Here is a 19,737-nt window from a genome sequence, read left to right as displayed (position 1 = left end):
ACTCACACTCCTCAGGTGATCTTTATCACTGACCTTTACTCTAAAATACGTGAAGGAAGTCCTCTGTATGATGACAACAACTCATGCCAGAAATCATCCTAGTTGCTACAATCATATCCTCAGTGCTCATCACCACCATGGTCCTAACATCACAGTTTACTCTCTTTTTTTTTCTTAAAGGCATTGTTTACCATTTGCAGATGAAACAAAAACTCAGCTTCAGCCAATGTGAGTCAGGGATAGAAACAACCAATGTAAAAAATTTGATCAGTATAATCAATGTTAAGTATTGTTAAAAATACAAAATGTGAACAAGTTACAACATTGCTTCTTGAATAAACCGTCTACAGTTATGGTTTATTGAGGAAAAAATAGTGATATCTCCTAATACTTTAGGCTTTACTATGAAATTTTTATAAGATAGGATGTTTTGTGATACAACTGACCTACACATATGCATCAAATGTGATAACCTGAACATTATATCACTTCTCCAATGGCAAACAATATCTTTAAAGTTAACCAACACTTTTCTCTTGAGTTAGGTTGAGGACAAAAATGAACAACTAAAAAGAGTTAAATAAATAAATTGAAGAGCAAATTTGATCAAAGTCAGGCAAAAAAAAATGTATATATATATATATATATATATATATATATATATATATATATATTCTAATATATGTTTTTAGAAAAAGAAACCACTACAAGGTGAAAATGGCATTGCTTTAACAAGCTATATCCCTTAAGTGAACAAAATCACCTATCTTTTTTTTTTCCTTATAGATCTGTCTTCACAATCCAACTTTACAATATGTAAAGAACAACATACTTCATACAACCCTCTGATCCTAAAGGCAATATATTTCATTTGAAAAACATAAGAGTGGTCCAGAACTTGCCATTCTCACCAAAGCCCTCTGGTTATGACTGGATTTCAACAAGCTATCTATTCCTTGGTCCTTGCCTAACATTATTCAGATTCTCAATGACTCACAACTTTTTTTTTCTCTCCATTTGTTCATGCTTTACATTAAGTAGCTTGACATATATGCTTGTGTTTGCTGAGTTGCCCTTGTGCCTACTATGACATGATGCATAACTTACATAAAAATGTCTGTCATCATTTCATAGCCAATCTGGGAAACAAACTGCATGGATTTCTAAGCAGCTGGCAACAATCAATCATGTTGACATGTGCAATTTGACCACTTATTAAATCTGATTTACAAGCAAAATTCCGTACACAATAGAATTTGAAAAAAATCTAGTTTTATTGACTGTATTGAGTATTTTTTTCTTCTTACAAACACAAATATGTGTATCATTGCACGAGTCACAGTAAAATGTCTGAAAATAAAGGCATTTGGAAAATTAAAAAAACTTAATCACACTAAATGGAATCAGTCACATTCTGCAAGAACTTATCATTACATCAATATCAACCCTGGTGTGACCCTATGATCTCACTAGGTCAGTTTACTTTCTTGTCACTTTATAGTACAATACACAGTCAACCTTGCCTAAGACAAATCTATTCGGACTGAAGAAATAGCTTCAACTTAGAGAAAATTATTGACTTATGAGGGATTAAAATCAATAGAGTATAAAAAGAAGAGGACTTGAAAAGATCTTTGACTTAGGCAATTATTCGACTTATGCAAGGTTTACTTCAGCAAGGTTGTATTAAAATTTCATCACAAAATACTTTGATGAGACGAGATTCATTAGTCCGAAGTTCATGTTGCTACAAGTAGGGCATTCTCTGGAGTTATACTTCTTTCTACATAATAGACCAGTTCAGTTTTAAGTCTGTGGTTCCTGAGGTAGAGTAGTCGACCCATGTCCAAGACTCGCTTGCACTTAAATCCAATCATCTCGCGATCAGGGACCGAGAGCCCAAGGGTACTGGGTGGCAAAAGACAAGGGGGAAGTACAATACCATTCAGCAATGTCAGACACAGAATGACATATGCACAATATCACTTTTCTTTGAATGGATACAAAATAGATATAAACCAGAGAGAAATTAAGGTGTATCTACACGACAAGTACGGTGTGCCAAATACTTCGGCTGGAATGCCTATGGAGTGGCCTGTTTTGAGTTTGTAGCCAGCTCCAGCCTTATGGAACAGATTTTTGTCAGACAAGAGACACCAACACATACATGTCTGACAACTACTCTGCACCAAACAGATATACAAAATGATTTTTTTTTTTCAAAGTCAGTCATACACATTTTTCTTAGAAAAAAAAACTTTAAAAAAATGAAATACAGAAAAAATATGGAGAGAATGATACAAACACAAAATAAGGTAGATATTCTTGCAGGAAGGAGCCTTCCACTATATTTTGACCAAACAAAATGAAAATCAGTAAATAAATCCTGGAAGTGGAAAGCTATCATATCATGTGATGATTTTTTAGGATTTTGATCTGTAAATAGAATTGATGAATCACTTGGTACAGAACAAAAGACACTTCAGTGTAGGCAGTCAGTCAGTGAATCTGTAAATAGCAAGCAAGTGATTTTGCTCCCACCTCAAATATGGAACCTATCATGTATAACACACTGTCTTCATTCCCTTTTAGTGGAATGAAACAATCAATGGGTGACACCCAACATCTTTTCACATCGTGATCACTTCATGAGGAATCATGTACCTTACAATGGACTGTTGCTCCACAGGATGTTCGCTGGCTTCTTCTTCAGATGACTTGCCTCGATCCCTGCCTCGCAGAAAGAGGTCATCACCATGACTACTCCTCCCACCATCAGTCATAAGGTCATCTTGAACTTTCTCATCTCTACCTATTCTCTTTATTAAATTCCCTGGTTCAGTTCCTTTCCATTCCATGCAGGTAGATTGTCTCTCTCCTTCCATATACGACTGACTCACTTTGGTTTCATGAGCTTCACTCACACCAGAAAGTTTATCATCTCCAGACTTTGTCAAGTTGTTTTCTGTTTCGGCAGAACCTACACCAGCTTCGTCCTTAGCATCTCTTGAGCCACAAGTTGCCCAGCTACTCATACGCACTATGGCCATGAAATCCCTTGATGAGATTCCAACTCTGGTCAGAAATTCCCTTCCAACATATGACTTCCAAGAACAGCGATGGTGGCAGCACATTGCCATGACGACACCCTTGATGCAGTGGGCAGAGAGCGGATGTGCTGTGATCACATCACCTGTCTTGCATCCCCTGTTAGTTTCATAGGCAGGGTCTCCAGCAACAGCTGGCTCTGCATTTCCAGCTGAGGGAGCCCTTGCTTCACCATTGGTCCTAGCTAGAGCATCTCCATTACTCACAGCAGGAGTTTCCATGAGGCACCTCAAAGCCAGATCTGCATGTACAACCATAACACACAAAATTTATGAAAGTTGGGTAAATATTGGATAAAGCATTTAAAATGCAGAAGAATAAAATGCTAACTTTAACCACTGGTCCCCATCGTAGCTACCCATAGATGGTGCCCACTGTGGCCACAACTGTCACTGTCATGAACACTGTATATCTCATATTCTGTGTCTCTTACAGTGCCTAAATGTAATCAAAATCCATTGTGCTCCTTCTGGATCTAGAGCAGATGGTTCAAATTCACACCCCTGGGTCCTGTAGGACCACATGTACAATTTGAACAACTCCATATCCCCTGCTCCAATGAATGAGTCAAATCAACCCTGGTTCAGTCTGATACTGAGTTTTAAAGGATAATAGGAAGCCATAGAATGTTTATGAATGGCAAGACGACAGACTTCACACAATGCATGACAGATGCATGTCACAATGTGACTGCAACAGCTGCCGTAAGTCTTCACTAAAAAACTGACTTTGACTTTATACCTTCATTATATATTTCAACACAACTGAAAGCAAAATATTTTTGCAGCATTACATTTTCACAAATTGGAGCTGACAGCCTTTTTCACAGTATGGAATTTTCACGAAATGGCACTAGCATTCAATGCATATAGTGTAGACAAGATCTTTTGCCTGCATTTTAATTTTGCCAATCTTAGCTCTCACGAAATTCATGAAATCAAAATGCACGCGAACATTTCAGGTTTTATAGTAATTAGAATTGTGTTATGGCTAGTCAAAGAGCAAATTGGATAATTGCATGTAATGTGATAATTTGCCTTTTGAGCTTCACTCAGTAACCTTTTGACTTTATCATTCAGTCATTTCTGTTTGATTCTTTAATAGTCATGCAAACATACAAGAAGATTCACAATATTGTTGTACATCATTTTCAGGGCCCCATTTCATAAAAGATGTTAGGATGACAACTCTTGCTGGAATGACCACTTTCCACAGCAAACAGCCAATCAGGAAGCTGTATTCTTGTCGTTACCATGACAATAGTCATTCCAGCAAAGAGTTGTCATCAGATAAACTCTTTATGAAATGGGGCCCAGATGTCCATTGTAACAAGAAACCATCAAGTAGAAACTGAACAACGAATGGACATGACATCTGTCACAAACAGGATGTGAACATCACTACACACTGATACATGAACATCATTACCAGTTGCTGCTCCACATAGATGCTTGGTATAGGCTACTATTGGGGCAGATGGATCACTGCAAATGGCTGGAACTTTCCCAAGACACAAATTCTCAATGTCCATGTTAATGCGCTGGTAGGTGGGTCCTTCAGCTCCACGCTGGTAGAAAACATCTCTCTGCATTTGATTAAGGAAAATCAAAAAATACTATGACATATGGGGATTAACTCACCTTGTTAGTTCTCCATTATTAATTGAATATCTTACATTCTGTAGGAGCATAGCTGATTATATGATCTTTGATAGCATGGTGTTGTGAATAACACGACTACAAGGAGAGGTTTGCAGTTTGACCATGTGAATAGTTCTGATAGAGACTGGAGAGAGAAGAAATGAGGAGAGTGGAAAGAACTGGCTCCTAGTTTGATCCCATCCCAAGGGGGGCCAGCCCTGGATCCACAATAAACAAAAATTCACTTATTTATCTGAGCATTTCTGGCTTTACGTTAAAGAAGATTTTCGAAAGATTCTCTAATTTGGATGCATGGTGCAATTTGCATGGATAAAAAAAAAAAAAATCCCTATGCTACCTGCCAAGTTTTGTGAAAGTCTGTTATGGCCTTGCAAGAAGCTATATATGTAAACATTGGACCCCAATTTTGCTCCCTACTTAAAGGACAAGTTCACCTTCATAAACATAAGGATTGAGAGAATGCAACACTATTAGTAGAACACATCAGTGAAAGTTTGAGGAAAATTGGACAATCGATGCAAAAGTTATGAATTTTTAAAATTTTTGTGTTGGAACCGCTGGATGAGGAGACTACTACAGCTTGTGTGTCATATGCGTACAACAGTATAAAGAAAATGTAAAAGAAAATTCAACATATTTTCACTTTTTTCGCATAATAAAAGAGCTCTTGACTTGCCTCTTTCTAAAGGCAGGGGGAATAATATTACACATAACATTTGTCGGTAACGAGTCAGGGGAATGTGTACTTTTTTTCAAAAGATGGCATTTTGTGAAATTCTCTTTATATTTACCTTATATTGTTGTACGCATGTGACATCTAAGTTATTCATACACTGGAGTAGTCTTCTCATCCAGCGGTTACTGCACAAAAACTTCAAAAATTCATAACTTTTGAACGGACTGTCTGATTTTCCTCAAACTTTCAATGATGTGTTCTATTAATATTGCTACATTCTCTCAATCCTTATGTTTATGAAGGTGAACTTGTCCTTTAAAAGCATTTCTGGCTTTATGTTAAGGAAGATATTCACAAAATTATCTAATTTGGATGCATGGTGCCATTTGCATGTTTGTTTGTTTGTTTGTTTGTTTGTTTAATTTCCCTGCGCTATCTGTTTTGTGAAAGTCTGTTATGGCCTTTCAAGCTGAAGATGTAACAAGGCAAGTGCCGTAATGTGTCTCGCCCACAAACGTACAACACCTTTTTTTTTTGTGTGTGTGTTCACAAATGGACCTATGGATCAAAAGTTAGGAGTCATAATTAAATGCACAGTACATTGGGCCCTAAAAGTTCACTGACCCCTGCCTGTGACCTTTGACCTTGTGGTGACCATCAACTCCCAAAGGGACATCTACCACTCAAGTTTAGTCACAAACGGACTTATGGATCAAAAGTTATGACCCATAATCAAAACGCGCCCTAAAAACTTAACATTGGGCCCTACAAGTTCATTGACCCCTGCCTGTGACCTTTAACCTTGAGGTGACCTTCATATTTGGTAAAAGGTAAAACTTCGTATGACCACTCTTCCCTCTAAGTTTGATTCAAATTGAAGCCCAGAGTACAGAGTTATTCAAGTTTTTATAGCGTTACGGACAGACGACGGACGGACGACGGACGGACGGACGGACGGAGGGACGGATGGACGGACAGACACCGCAGGCGATCCCTTAGTCTCCCCTCACCTCCGGTGGGCTCGACAAAAATTGGACCCAAATTTGGTTCCTACCCCTTCCCTGGGCCTAAAGAGCATTGTGCCCATTAGAACAAATTACGGGAAGACCCCATTACCCTAGGAATGCTGCCTGCCAAGTTTGGTGAAAATCAATGTGGTTTTCAAGAAGAAGCTAAAAATATCCAATGACATCAGCGCTGTGGCATAGTTGATATGACTCCCGACTCCCAAACTGAGGACCCCAGTTCAATTCCTGCCTAGTGCTTATGTCCTTAAACAAGATGTTTTCACCCATCACATCCCTCTCGACCCAGGTGTATAAATGGGTACCTGGCAATGCTGGAGTAATAATGGCAGGGCCCTCTGATAGAGGCTACCCTGAATGAATAAGACATTATTATTATTATCATTATTATTATTATTATTATTATTGTTATCTCTATCTTCACAAGATATCTCTTGGAGATTAATATCACGTCAAGTTCCATCCTGGAACCTTAGACTTCCAGTACTTTTCTCAGGATTCGTGCCGTCCCCAGCAATGCTGCTTTTTGACAAACATTTTTTTTTAATTATTATTATTATTATTATTATTATTATTATTATTATTATTATTATTATTATTATTATTATTATCATTACTATTATTATTATCATAAATATCATTATTATTACTATCATCATCATCATCAATATTAGCCAGATGATGAATGATTGCAATAGCTTCTAGCTCCCTTCAGCCAAAGGTTCAGGTGAGCTCGCACACTTTTCAATTGTAACAAACGCAAACAGAAAAACTGACCAGAAATGAATATTATTTATTCGAGCACTGAGAATTTAAGGTTTCTGGGACGAACACTGATCTAGGGCTTTCTATAGCTCAGTCGGTAGAGCACCAGGCTAGCAATTCGGAGGTCTTGGGTTCGAATCCTGATGGAATCACATTTTCTTTGCTCAATTTTCCACTTTTCAATTGTGTCAACTTATGCAATTTGCCAACTTACAAGATGTCAACTTTTGCAAGGGGTACTGTATGACAAACTAACAAAACAGATTTCAATTCTAATTCAAATTTAATTTTGACTTTGTGAAACAATTAAAAAAAACAACAACACAGAAATGACAACAAGGAAAATGAGATTATGTAAATGAAAGCAGGGGATGGAATTGCAACAGAGAAGACCTGTAGCACAACTTCAACCTAGTACTGTTAACTTTGGTTCACACCGCTCCTTAAATGTACCTTGGGAGTGTTTGAATTTACGGGAACATTTCAAATACTTCTTCTTTACAGCAAAACAAATTCACAGCTGTTTGTGTCCTTCAGACAGAGGTCCTCTGATTGCTGACTAACCTTGTGTCTGACAGCAGCTCTCTCCACAAGCAAGAACTTGGCTGAACTTGCATTCTCTTCCAAGGCCTGTTGTACCCACTGTGACAATCTACCTGTCAAAATTGCAAAGTATGATTTGTCCAGTAAGTGGATTTGGTTCATTAAAAATCAAAATATCCATCACCAAATTACATTATGGCAAATGCAATGTGAAGCACAGTAATTTCTAAGAATCTTCAAAAACTGCTACTTGTGTTTGGTAAATATGATGTAATGATAATTAATTTACACATCAGCAAAATGTTCTTTCACAGCTCTTTCAGAGCTCTTTCAAATCTACCTGATTCTAAAGTTTTGATGTTCACTAAAATTATAATGTACATGATTTGCAAATAATAGAAATGTAAGAAGTTTGTATTTAGTCCCATTGACTTTGGGTAGAAGCTCTAATTTACAAGTGGGGAATGGTGTCCATTTATATACAACGATGTTTTAACACCCTAGTGATAATAACTGCCCAGTTTGGTGAAAATCTGACAATACATTTTCAAGAAGATGAAGATGTGAAAAATTGGACCCTTATCCCCCCATTACTGTATATGCCATATATTTAGCGAGTCTAAATTTGTGCGAATCTGGACTTCCCAACAATTTAGTGAGTGGTCAAATTCACGATTGTGGAGTATACATGTAGTACTGAATGGAGAAATGCGTGCATGCACATCGCTTTCATATTTTATTTTTGTGTTTTTACAATCAAGAGTAGCACTTGATTTACAAATTTGTGAATATAAAAACCTTGCAAAATATTTGGCATATACAGTAACTGATCTGTCATGAACAAAAGTGGAATTACAGTCAACAACCTATATACTCATGCACTAACTTAGCTTGAGGATGACAGAAGATTTGTAACAAACACCAACAACAACAACACAACAACAACAACAACGACCACCACCCTAATAATCTGGTGGGCTTGTTCCCCCTCGGGGCATTGCGCCCCTATAGGGCCCCCTAAATGGGGAAATGATGCCTATTTGTACAAATACTTACTATTCCATCACTCTAACAATAACACATGCCATGTTCGGTAAAAATATACCATGCGTTTTCAAGAAGATCAAAAGGTATAAATTTGGGTTTCAATTCCCTCCCCTACCCCCGCCCCAAGGGGGTTACCCCCCAGATCCGCCATTATCAATGTACTTATTCAAAGCACTAACTAGCTCTATTACTTCTGGTTTTAGAGAGGAAGAGTCTTAAAGATTCCTTAATTTCTGGGCTCTGCCCACTCCACTTGAAGAAATTGAGACCCTATCCCCTTACGGATAACATCTGGTAAGTTTGGAGAAAATCCATCCTGGGGTCTCTAGAAGAAGCTGAAAATTTAAAAGCTTATGCACAATGCACTACAAACACTTGCAATGAGATCACAATAGTTCACTTGAGTCTTTGGCTCAGGTGAGCTACAGAAAAACCAAAACCAAATACAAGTACAGTAAACCTCGCTTAAGTCGACAACTCGCTTAAGTCGACACAATAAAAAAGTTCTGATTTTTGCCTTTGTTATTCCTTGAAAATTTCTTCGTCTTAGTCGACATTTATAAGTCGACAACTCGCATAAGTCGACCTGAATTTTGAGTGCCAACTGAGCTGAAATACGTGTTGATTCCCTCGTCTAAGTCGACATTTTTTTTTTCGCTCAAAATCTTATCGCCATTCTCTGAAAAAGAATTGTTTTCCCGCTCCGATTTGCCGCATTTCTAATCGGTAATTCGCTAGTGTATACGGCGCGGTAGCATTCGCGCCATGCGTCCATTGTCTTGTACGCCGGAATAGAAAGGGCATACACCCATTTACACTGGAGAATTACATGTAGTACCCAAAGCAGTTCACTTTCCCCCTTTTCTTCTCCTCGTTATTCTCAAAATGCACAAATTTTGTACACCTATAGGTCCTAGTAGAGAATCATTATCAGAACATGAAATAGATTTTCCCGTTTATCCGAACATTCTAACGTTAATTATTCCGAAGCGGTATTAGAAACCTGGGCCCGTTTTTAGAAAATTAATTACAATGCAACTACATGTAATTAAATGCAACTAAAAATCAAATGCAGGTGTATCAAATCACGAGCAACTTTGCACATGAACGCAAGTGCGTTCCTGAAAAGGCTTGCGTTTGATAATCATATGAAACTAGAAAATAGTTGCACCAACCTGAAACTCAATTGCGTTTAAACGCAACTTCAAAAATCAAATGAAGTCCATCAAAACACGAGAAACGCTGTATTCAAACGCAAGAGCGTTGCAGAGAAGACTTGCGGTTTTCGTAAGAAACTAGAAACTACGTTTAAAAGCATCTTTTAACATCAACGGAGGTGCGTTATTGTTGAAAAGTCTGGCATTATTTTTCATTTCGTACGCAAAATTAAAAATTAAACGCAACTCTGAACATCAAATGCAATTGCAAGTCCATCATATCACATGGAACGCTGAAAAGACTTGCGTTTGATAATCATATAAAACTAGAAAATTGTAGGGAACTTTTTTTTTCAAGTCAATTGCGTTTAAACGCAACTCTAATGAAGTCCATCAAATAACGCGCAACGCTGTATTCAAACGCAAGAGCGTTGCAGAGAAGACTCGCGGTTTTCGTAAGAAACTAGAAACTGCGTTTAAAAGCATCTCTAAACATCTACGGAAGTGCGTTATTTTTTAAAAGACTTGCATTATTTCTTATTTCGTACGCAAAATTAAAAATTTAACGCAACCCCGAAACTCAAATGCAAGTCCATCAAATCACACGGAACGCTGAAAAGACTTGCGTTTGATAATCATCCGAAACTAGAAAATTGTAAGAAACTTAAATTCAATTGCGTTTAAACGCAATTCTAAAAATCAAATGCAAGTCCATCAAATCACAAGCAATGCTGTATTTAAAACGCAAGAGCATTTCAGAAAAGACTTGCGGTTTTTGTACGAAACTAGAAACTGCGTTTAAACGCATAAAAATCTATATGGAAGTTTGTTATTGTTGAAAAGACTTGCATTATTTTTTATTTCATAGCAGAACTTTCGCCGTGACCGAAATTAGTCTGCACTAGTAGGGGAAAGACATCGCAACATTTACACGTTTCAAACTACTGAAACACATGCTACTTCAAGAAATGTCAATGAAAAAATAGTAGCAAATTATTGTTACAGTTCGCAATGCCGAAGGTTTAAATCTCAGTCCAAACTTCAATTAGTCCGACGATGGAAAGAGATTTGTCGTTACGAAGGTTAGTAAACATGTCGTTTTTGGATTAACAAACTTTTCTTCTTCTTTTTATTTCAGACTGGCCCGCGCCGTACAGAGCGGTAATGTTGCGAATCGGAGAGCGAGAACAATTCATTTTCAGAGTATGGCAATAGAAATTTAAGCATAACAAATATGGCGACTCAGGGAGGGAAAATCACACATCCTATTTCAACTCAGTCGGCACTGAAAAATTATACCGACAGAATCATATTAATTCACACGCATATCTTCGCAGCAACGCACTTCAATTTAAATCGCAAAGTTGCATGCAATTTGAGGAATATGCGTTTGATTTTTCAAATCAAATTTAAAACGTACAGTGTCTAGAAACGGGCCCAGGTTTCTGATCCCGTTCTCTCAAAATCTCTAAAGAAATTTGGAAATTGTGCGTTGTCGTTACTAATCCGCGCGAGATTTATGCATGAACTAAAACATAATTGTTGCTAATGTCAGTAGGCATGTTTTGGCGGCAAAAGGAGTAAGATCTGGGTAGCGATCTTCATCGTGATCTTACTCTGTATAGGGGAAATTAGTTTTCATTTATAAGTCGACAAAATGTCGACTTACGCGTAAGTCGACTTTCGCGTAAGTCGACGTGTTTTTCTCAGTCCCGATTATGTCGACTTACGCGAGGTTGACTGTATATATATTGGTCATATTGCACCATCATTAGTACAGTTTAACATTCACTGAAACTGATCAAAAAAGAAATATAAAGATGTAAAACCAAATTTCATTCATAAAACTGACTGCCGCAATTACTAATTTGTTTTGTGAACAACAAAAAAGAATCAAACATGAAATATTAATTTCTTCAAACCTGATTCAGTATCCTTGGAGGACTGGTAAGAAAATACCTCATTAGCAGTATCCTTTTCAGATTATCAGAAGTGAAATTAATGACATCTCATGCAAAGACACAATATTTAAATGTTGAGATGGCGGTGTTTTATTTCTGCAAATTGTCAGGCTACTTGGCTCTGTTAAACAACTCAAACATCTTTGAAAACTCATTTGTTTACAGGTAATTAACTTTATAGCTCTAGTTCAGACCTACACTTTTATGTTCTTTCTTTCTTTTCCTTCATCTCTATATTTTTCCCTACTTTTGCAACATTCTAGAAATTTCAAAATGCACAGGTACTATTTCTATGAGTATGTGTTATGTAAGACATGTGCATATCATTATTACTATTAGCTGTGGCCAGGTTATTTATCCAATGCTGAGTCAACTTTTTGTTGTTGTTGACATTTTTAACCTTTTGCGTTGGATAATTTTTGTACCTGTATCAATAAGTGCTTTGCAGTTTGACTTGTCATCAACCTTTAAATTGGAATTATTTGATATCTTTGTGCTTTTTGATCTCCATAGACTGTGTTGTTTTTTAGTGCGTAGATGTTTATGTTCTTCATACAACTGTATCTACAATGTTAGAGTGATAGATGCCTCCAGTGCAACACCTTGCCTACACACATCATCTGCTCCTGTACGACAGTACTCTCCCCATCACGAGTCTTGTCTGTTCTGATCATGCACAATTAAATATAATTGTAAGGATTCAAAGTTATATCACAACTCCATTAGACATCTACACATACCAAAAGCATTGGAATTAAGTGTACTCAATGGCATTGTGCTAGGATTTACATGGTAAGACACATGAAAGAGATGTTCATGTATCATACAGAGAAGCCGACCTGCAAGCAAGATAAGAACCGCTCAATGTTTCTTGCTTGTCATAAACTTCAAGTGATCAACCTGTACCCCCTTCATAATTATAGCTTCTCAGACAGCCTTCGAATATTGCTTACAAGAAATCCTAGACGCAGGCAATCTCCCATCCCTTACATTGTAGGACTGCTAAAATCAGCAATTTTCTGTTAGCTGCACCTGTAATGTGATATTTCTTATCGATTTCGTAGTCCTATAAGGGGCCCGAATCATATATTATAATAAATGCCATGAAATACCTCTCCCAGCTCCAAATTCGATGAAGCATAAGTCTGGGTCAAGGAGTCCAACTCGCTGCATGTGACCCAGGAGAGAATCTAACTGGACAAGATGCTTGCGAGCTGAGATACCATTCTCTTCCTTGTTTAACTCTGCTCTCATGATGTCATGGTGAAGAACTTTCATCTTAATGGGAGGAACGTGATCTGGTGGTAAATACAATGAGATTTCTGTTTGAAATCTATTAACAAACTTTGCAATTATATAAGTCCGCTGGCGTCTTTCTTCCTAACCATCATCTTCTATGTGTGACCCGTAACCATATTGCCCCCTCTAAGTCACATATTCTAAAACTAAGGAAACTGTAAAATAAGCTATTCTTACACGTTTGACTGCAGTTTAAAAGAAAGGCAGGCTAATTTCAAATTGGCTTATGTACATAAATGGACAAGATTTAAACTACATTGTGAATTCAGGCAATCTAGTTTAGTTTTGGGAGAACACAAGGTCAGGATAGCCAAATATGCAACCTGCAAGTATTGTCCTTAGTAAAGAAAAGTCTAGACATGATTGCATGTGTAGCCCTTAACAATCAATCTGTGCACTGGTTAGACTCATCTTTTAAATCTTTTTTCTAGACAGATATAGCAAGAGTGTAAATACATGTACTACAATTTCTCTTGCATTTTATGAAAAGAAAGTATCACAGGCATTTCGCATACAGCCTTGTCACTCATACTGACTCTAAATATTTCTAGTTTGTACTGAGCAGTGAATAACATGTTGTAAGGCATGTGCTAATATTGGGCAAAATGGCATTTCATTAAAAAAAAAAAAAATATGGAGCCTGTTAATCGGGTACAATTATCTTTATTCATTTATTTATCTATATCTATATCTATAATTTTTTTTTTTTTTTGGGGGGGGGGTGGGGGTGGGCGCAACAACTGTCTTCATCTTGTACATCATTACTTGCTGTGTCTAGGTGCTTTCAAAATACTTTCATCCACAGTGATGAAGTGAGACAATGATATCAGTTGTGATAATACAGAAACTAGCCATCCTTGCTCTGAATCAAAGAGTTACAAGCACCTTCCTTTCATTGGGCGGAGCCATATAATAAACCAATGCTGCACACTGGCACTGCTCCGACGGTCCAGGACCAGTAAAAATCACTGTTGGACCAGTAACTTTTTCAGAAATGGACCAGTAAAAAATGGAAAAACTGGTCTGACAGACAGGTCAAACCAGTAGAAAGAATAGGTTAGTGTGCAGCCCTGAATTTATAAACTCAAAGTGTAGATTAAAACATACCACAACATAATGATTACTGTGAATTGAACATACCACTTTATGAACATGATGCTCATCATCATAAATTCAGGATCTATGGGCCATATTAGAGTGCTAATTCAAATATTGCATTAATCGAAGAAAATTTACCTGCAAAGACTTGTTCGACTTTAGCTATGATGTCCCTCAGCTCTCCCAAAGAGAAAGATGCAAGATGAAGCTGGCAATATTAAAAGTACAATGTTATACACTGTATAAATGTACTTTGTTCATATGTGCCCTCTTTTTCTTTTTTTTTCTTCAAATTTATACAACATAATGGTCTTTAGAAACAGTACACTGTTCAGTATGAGAACTCTTGATGTAAAGTCAGGCAGAAAGAAAACATCATACATATGCACTGAAACATACATGAAACATTACAGCATGTTTGCACACTTGAATGATAAATGATGTACTTTTACATCTTGATTTCATATGATATTGACAAATAAAAAAAAAACCTAGAAATGTTGCTATGGCGACTGGTATGCCTCCGCCATAATGCATGATTCTCCCAATAGGTGTATAGTACAATGTCTTCACAATGTGTGATGACAGTTTCACATAACTGGTAAAATACTGAAATGACAGAATGGTCAGAAATGTCTTGAATGTTCACTTTCCTTGAACTAGGTTTGCTATAATTGTTCGAGTGCAGGTACATGTATTTGGGGAATTGAGGATTTTTACTTGACTTTTGACCGACCCTTTTATAAGTTTATGCATTGAATAATTTTCAAGGTATGAAGAAAAAGTGTTATTACAGTATAAAATAGACTCTTTTTCTTTTTGCATTTTAGCCTGGCCTTTGACCCTTAACCTTTGACCTTTGACCTTCTGGCTGGAAATTTCCCAGAGAATCTCCAGTAGGTAATACATGTATATACCAAGTTTTCAAATAATCCTGCAAGCATTGCATATACTTGAAGGAAATAGTGAAATTTTGAGGAGTTGGCCTTGACCTTTGACCCCCTGACTATTGACCCATGACCCCTAAATTCCCTGGATAATCCCTGCCAGTCAGTATATGTGTACAGTACAGTGTACCAAGTTCCATGAAGATACCACCATCTGCGAGAAAAGTGAAATTGTAACATTTTCACCTGACCTTTGACATTTTGACCTTTGACCTTATGACAAACTCTCTCTCTCTGGAGAATCTTTACACAGTAGTACATGTCTACACTAAGTTTCAAGAAATACCTTCGGGCATTGCATAGATATGGGGGAAATAGCAACATTTTTAGCATTTGACCTTGACCTTTTGACCTTTGACCTCTTTTCACCTTCACTTGAAAACTACGCAATTAATTGCCCCATCATATATCATCCTTGGACCAAGTTTGGTGAAATTTGCTTCATCCAGTTTTAAGTTATCACATAAACAGATAAATTTTAAGATTTGACCTTGATCTTTGACCTTTGTCCGATTTCACTCAAAAACTACTCAAGTAATTGTCCCATCATACATTAACCTCGAACAAAGTTTGGTGAAATTTGCTTGATCAAGTCTTGAGTTATTGCGTAAACAGATACAATTTAATGATTTGACCTTGACCTTTGACCTTTGGCCTTTAGCTGATTTCACCCAAAATAAGTAATTGCCCCATCATACTTTATACTTGAACCAAGTTTGGTAAAATTCCAGTCAATATTACTCAAGTTATCGCGTAAACGAAAGCAGATGGACGTACAACCAGAAAACATTATGCTTCCAGCACCACTTCATGGCAGAGGCATAAAAAAGCTTCTCTTAATATGGTAGTAGCCATAACTATACACATTTTTGCTCCTCTTTCTGTCAATACATGACTAGGGTTTGCAGTCTATTGTAGTCCTTGTGATAAGTCTTGTGCATATGTATTAGGTTACTGCAGTCTATTAGGGTGTTGCAAGAAAGTTGCAATCACTTGCAACTGATTGTCACTGGCCAATCAAAATCTTTGTTGCATTGTCTAATTGAGCCAATCAGAATGGTTGTTTCAAAATTAGCAATTATTTGCAAATTGCAAAACACCCCATATGGCCACACTGTAACTCATCATATTGTCAAAGACTATTTGCTGGATTTGCAGTTGAGGAAATGGTCAGAACATACACATATATGCTGAATAATGCTATACAACAACTTGACAACTGAAATTTACTGCTTTGATGTCTTACTGCTTCAATATCATCCCGCATGTCCTCAGCAGTTCCAGCATTGATACCTTTCACAAAGTAGTCCTGAGGAGGAAGAAGAGAATCCTGATCAAACTTAGGTACCTACTCATGCTTACACATGGCAGACAGTTTAATACTTGAGTTAAGTGACTGCACACAGTCAGTATCCATGCCTTCATGAATGGTAGAAAAACAAAACATCACACCCAGTGGGTCCAGTGCTCACCTGAGTATCTAAAGTTCACCCTTCATGCACTCCTATCTAGACTTTACCAAAGAAGAACGTAGCAAACTTGAGTAAATAGAAGTCTACCAAGTGTGTAGAAAATGTCACCATGTGTTTTAAAACAGAAGATCAAAACATTAAAACTGGCCCTCTATGTGGTCCCAGCTCTGACCTCATAATTTTCACTGCTTGTGAGGTCAGAAGCTAAATGAACCTGACATAAACCTACAGGATAAAAATCATCTTGGGGATATAATGCAAGGGATTACCGAAGTGTTGCAGCTTTTGTGTATATGAGGATAGGAAATGCACACAATTAGGGAAACTGACAAGAAATATGAAATTTGAATGAAAATGAGCAGAGAAAATTGATTCCACTGAGACTTGAAGATTGTTGGACCAGCACTCCTACTGATTGAACTATGGAAAGTCCTAGCGTGTTGTTCGTCCTTGAAACCTTTAAATTTCCTAGAACTCTCAAGTCTAGCAATCCGTAGGTCTCCGGTTGAAGCCTGATGGAATCCCTTTTCTTTTCTTTTCTTTTTTTTGCTCATTTTAAGTCATACTATATATTTCTGGTCAGTTTTCCCTTTTTCTTTGCATTCATTAGACAATCTTGATGTGGAGAGACAAGTAGATTAACTAAAGACTGACAAAATAATGAACAAGGAGATAAAATGACTGGATGGACAAGCTCTGGCACCCATGATGCAGAGAAACAAAATGTGACCCGCTACAACAAAAGGGTCCTAAAGTCGCGCACGGTCGAAGCCGTGAAAATCAAGTTTGAAGTCAGAGCATCAAAATTGGTCAAAACTTACGATTTTCTGATGTTGACATATTACTGTAGTCTGACATATCTTCTACCATCTGTCGAAATTTTGAAGCAAAATGGTGAAAGGAAAGACCAAAAAATAGTGTTTTTCTGGGCGATGTTTTTTAGCGTTTCAACGAAGCAGAAACTGGTTCCAAAATTTGGATTGAGCGCCACAGATAGGCTCCGCCCCTGACAACGACCAGAGTGATCTCATTGGTCAGTTTGCTGCTTGCCGCTAACCGAAGCGTGAAGCTCACACACTGCCCAGTCGACTGGTGCATGCAGGCGGGGTGCGCTATGCCCAGCCGCTTCTCCTGGCATCCTGGTCACTGATTGGTCGGTGAGGAGACCGCCGACGCTGTGCATGAATGAGCATTTCGGGAGTTGCTAGGGCTTGCCTTCTATTGTCCGGAGGTGAAAACTGACTTGCGTGTTTCTTGATCGCGATTGCGTCGCAAGGAAAACTTTTAGGGTGCTTTTCTCGAAACAGTGATTTCCCAGACGTCTCGACATGCTCTCTTTTAAACATCGATACCTCCGCAGCCAATTATTTTTATAAGATGTTTAAATATCAATTTAAAGCAGAAAGATTAGGAAATTAAGCCATGCAATTTTCAAATAATTGACCTCGCCCGACTTTAGGATCATTTTGTTGTAGCGGGTCACAAATATTTGTGACTGAATCACATAAATTATTCCTTGAATTTATCACACTATTAAACTTACAGGTTGCTCTTTAGGCCTTGAATTGCAGACTTTGAGGTGCTTGTCCAAATGTTTTGTGGCAACAGTGCTTCATGGAATAAACAGTAAAATCATTAAATGATTCATAAGCTTGCAAATTCATTCAAATGTAAACATCCAGTGCTTACATTATTAAAGACATATTATACTCAGTATTAACTCACTGTGACTGCAGTTCAACTAATTCTATCACATTTAACATTGTAATTTCTTGGCCAGAGTACTATGTCACACAAAAGGAATGCACTTTGACTACTCTCAAGTGGCAGGCTGATAGAACATTAAAGTGACACAACAACCGTTCCCTGCATGTATTACAAGAGAGATCATTACCTGATACCTATTGGAAAAGAGATTTCATACAATTCTATGAGCAGAGCTTTATCCCACAATCAAAAAAAAAAAAAAAGAGAGAAAAGAAAAGAAAAGAAAAGTAAAGAAAAGAAAAGGAATTGCATAGAGCAAAGTAGCAATGAATTCACACAGGCTTTTTTTTTTTTTTTGATATTTGCATAAGATAAGCATGCACCATTTACTCATATTCTTTCCTTAACCATTCATGGTCTCCTATTTTCTATAAAGGTGAATGTCACACTGCTTCCAATGTATTTGTAATTAAGCAGATTCAGGAGCTGAATATCATTTCCAGTACATGGTGGCAAAGGTGGAAAGTAAGGTACATTGTAACCCATTATAAACATGCTACCCTGCTGTGGGACACACTACTTAAAGGACAAGTTCACCTTCATAAACATAAGGATTGAGAGAATGCAACAATATTAGTAGAACACATCAGTGAAAGTTTGAGGAAAATTGGACAATCGATGCAAAAGTTATGAATTTTTAAAATTTCTGTTTTGGAACCACTGGATGAGGAGACTACTACAGCTTGTGAGTCATATGCGTACAACAGTATAAAGAAAATATAAAGAAAATTCAACATATTTTCACTTTTTTCGCATAATAAAAGAGCACTTGACTTTTCTCTTTCTAAAGGCAGGGGGAATAATATCACCCATAACATTTGTCGGTAACGAGTCGGGGGAATGTGTACTTTTTTCATAAGATGAAATTTTGTGAAATTCTCTTTATATTTTCCTTATATTGTTGTACGCATGTGACATCTAAGTTTTTCACACACTGCAGTAGTCTTCTCATCCAGCGGTTACTGCACAAAAACTTCAAAAATTCATAACTTTTGAACGGATTGTCCGATTTTCCTCAAACTTTCAATGATGTGTTCTACTAATATTGCTACATTCTCTCAATCCTTATGTTTATAAAGGTGAACTTGTCCTTTAAGTTATAATGTCAAATGGTAATGTGCTTGCACATTTTTGTCTAGTCACACTGTCTATGCACACTGTCATTAATGTGACAGTGATTTATCACTTGGTCTACTCCCTCTTTTTCTAAC

The 19,737-nt window shown here is 37.2% G+C and overlaps 1 protein-coding gene across 1 annotated transcript in view; it reads right to left on the bottom strand.

The window, feature by feature from the left end:
• Nucleotides 1-1,054: 1,054 nt before the first annotated feature.
• LOC139733336 (tRNA:m(4)X modification enzyme TRM13 homolog) overlaps nucleotides 1,055-19,737 on the bottom strand; it is a 29,913-nt gene continuing 11,230 nt past the window's right edge. The window contains exons 3-10 of the mRNA XM_071644174.1: nucleotides 18,303-18,369; nucleotides 16,534-16,596; nucleotides 14,479-14,548; nucleotides 13,056-13,241; nucleotides 7,800-7,891; nucleotides 4,537-4,693; nucleotides 2,665-3,349; nucleotides 1,055-1,908 (exon numbers count right to left, since the gene is read on the bottom strand). Coding sequence (XP_071500275.1) covers nucleotides 1,740-1,908; nucleotides 2,665-3,349; nucleotides 4,537-4,693; nucleotides 7,800-7,891; nucleotides 13,056-13,241; nucleotides 14,479-14,548; nucleotides 16,534-16,596; nucleotides 18,303-18,369 — 1,489 coding nt within the window. The 3' untranslated portion in view covers nucleotides 1,055-1,739. The remainder of the gene's footprint in view (nucleotides 1,909-2,664; nucleotides 3,350-4,536; nucleotides 4,694-7,799; nucleotides 7,892-13,055; nucleotides 13,242-14,478; nucleotides 14,549-16,533; nucleotides 16,597-18,302; nucleotides 18,370-19,737) is intronic.

Source organism: Diadema antillarum, unplaced genomic scaffold (assembly GCF_040938485.1).
Source record: "Diadema antillarum isolate AM-2024a unplaced genomic scaffold, OU_Dant_1.0 seq00000471_RagTag, whole genome shotgun sequence".
NCBI lineage: Eukaryota > Metazoa > Echinodermata > Echinoidea > Diadematoida > Diadematidae > Diadema > Diadema antillarum.
Note: the sequence above shows the minus strand (reverse complement) of the source record. Positions and strands in the feature narration are given on the sequence as shown.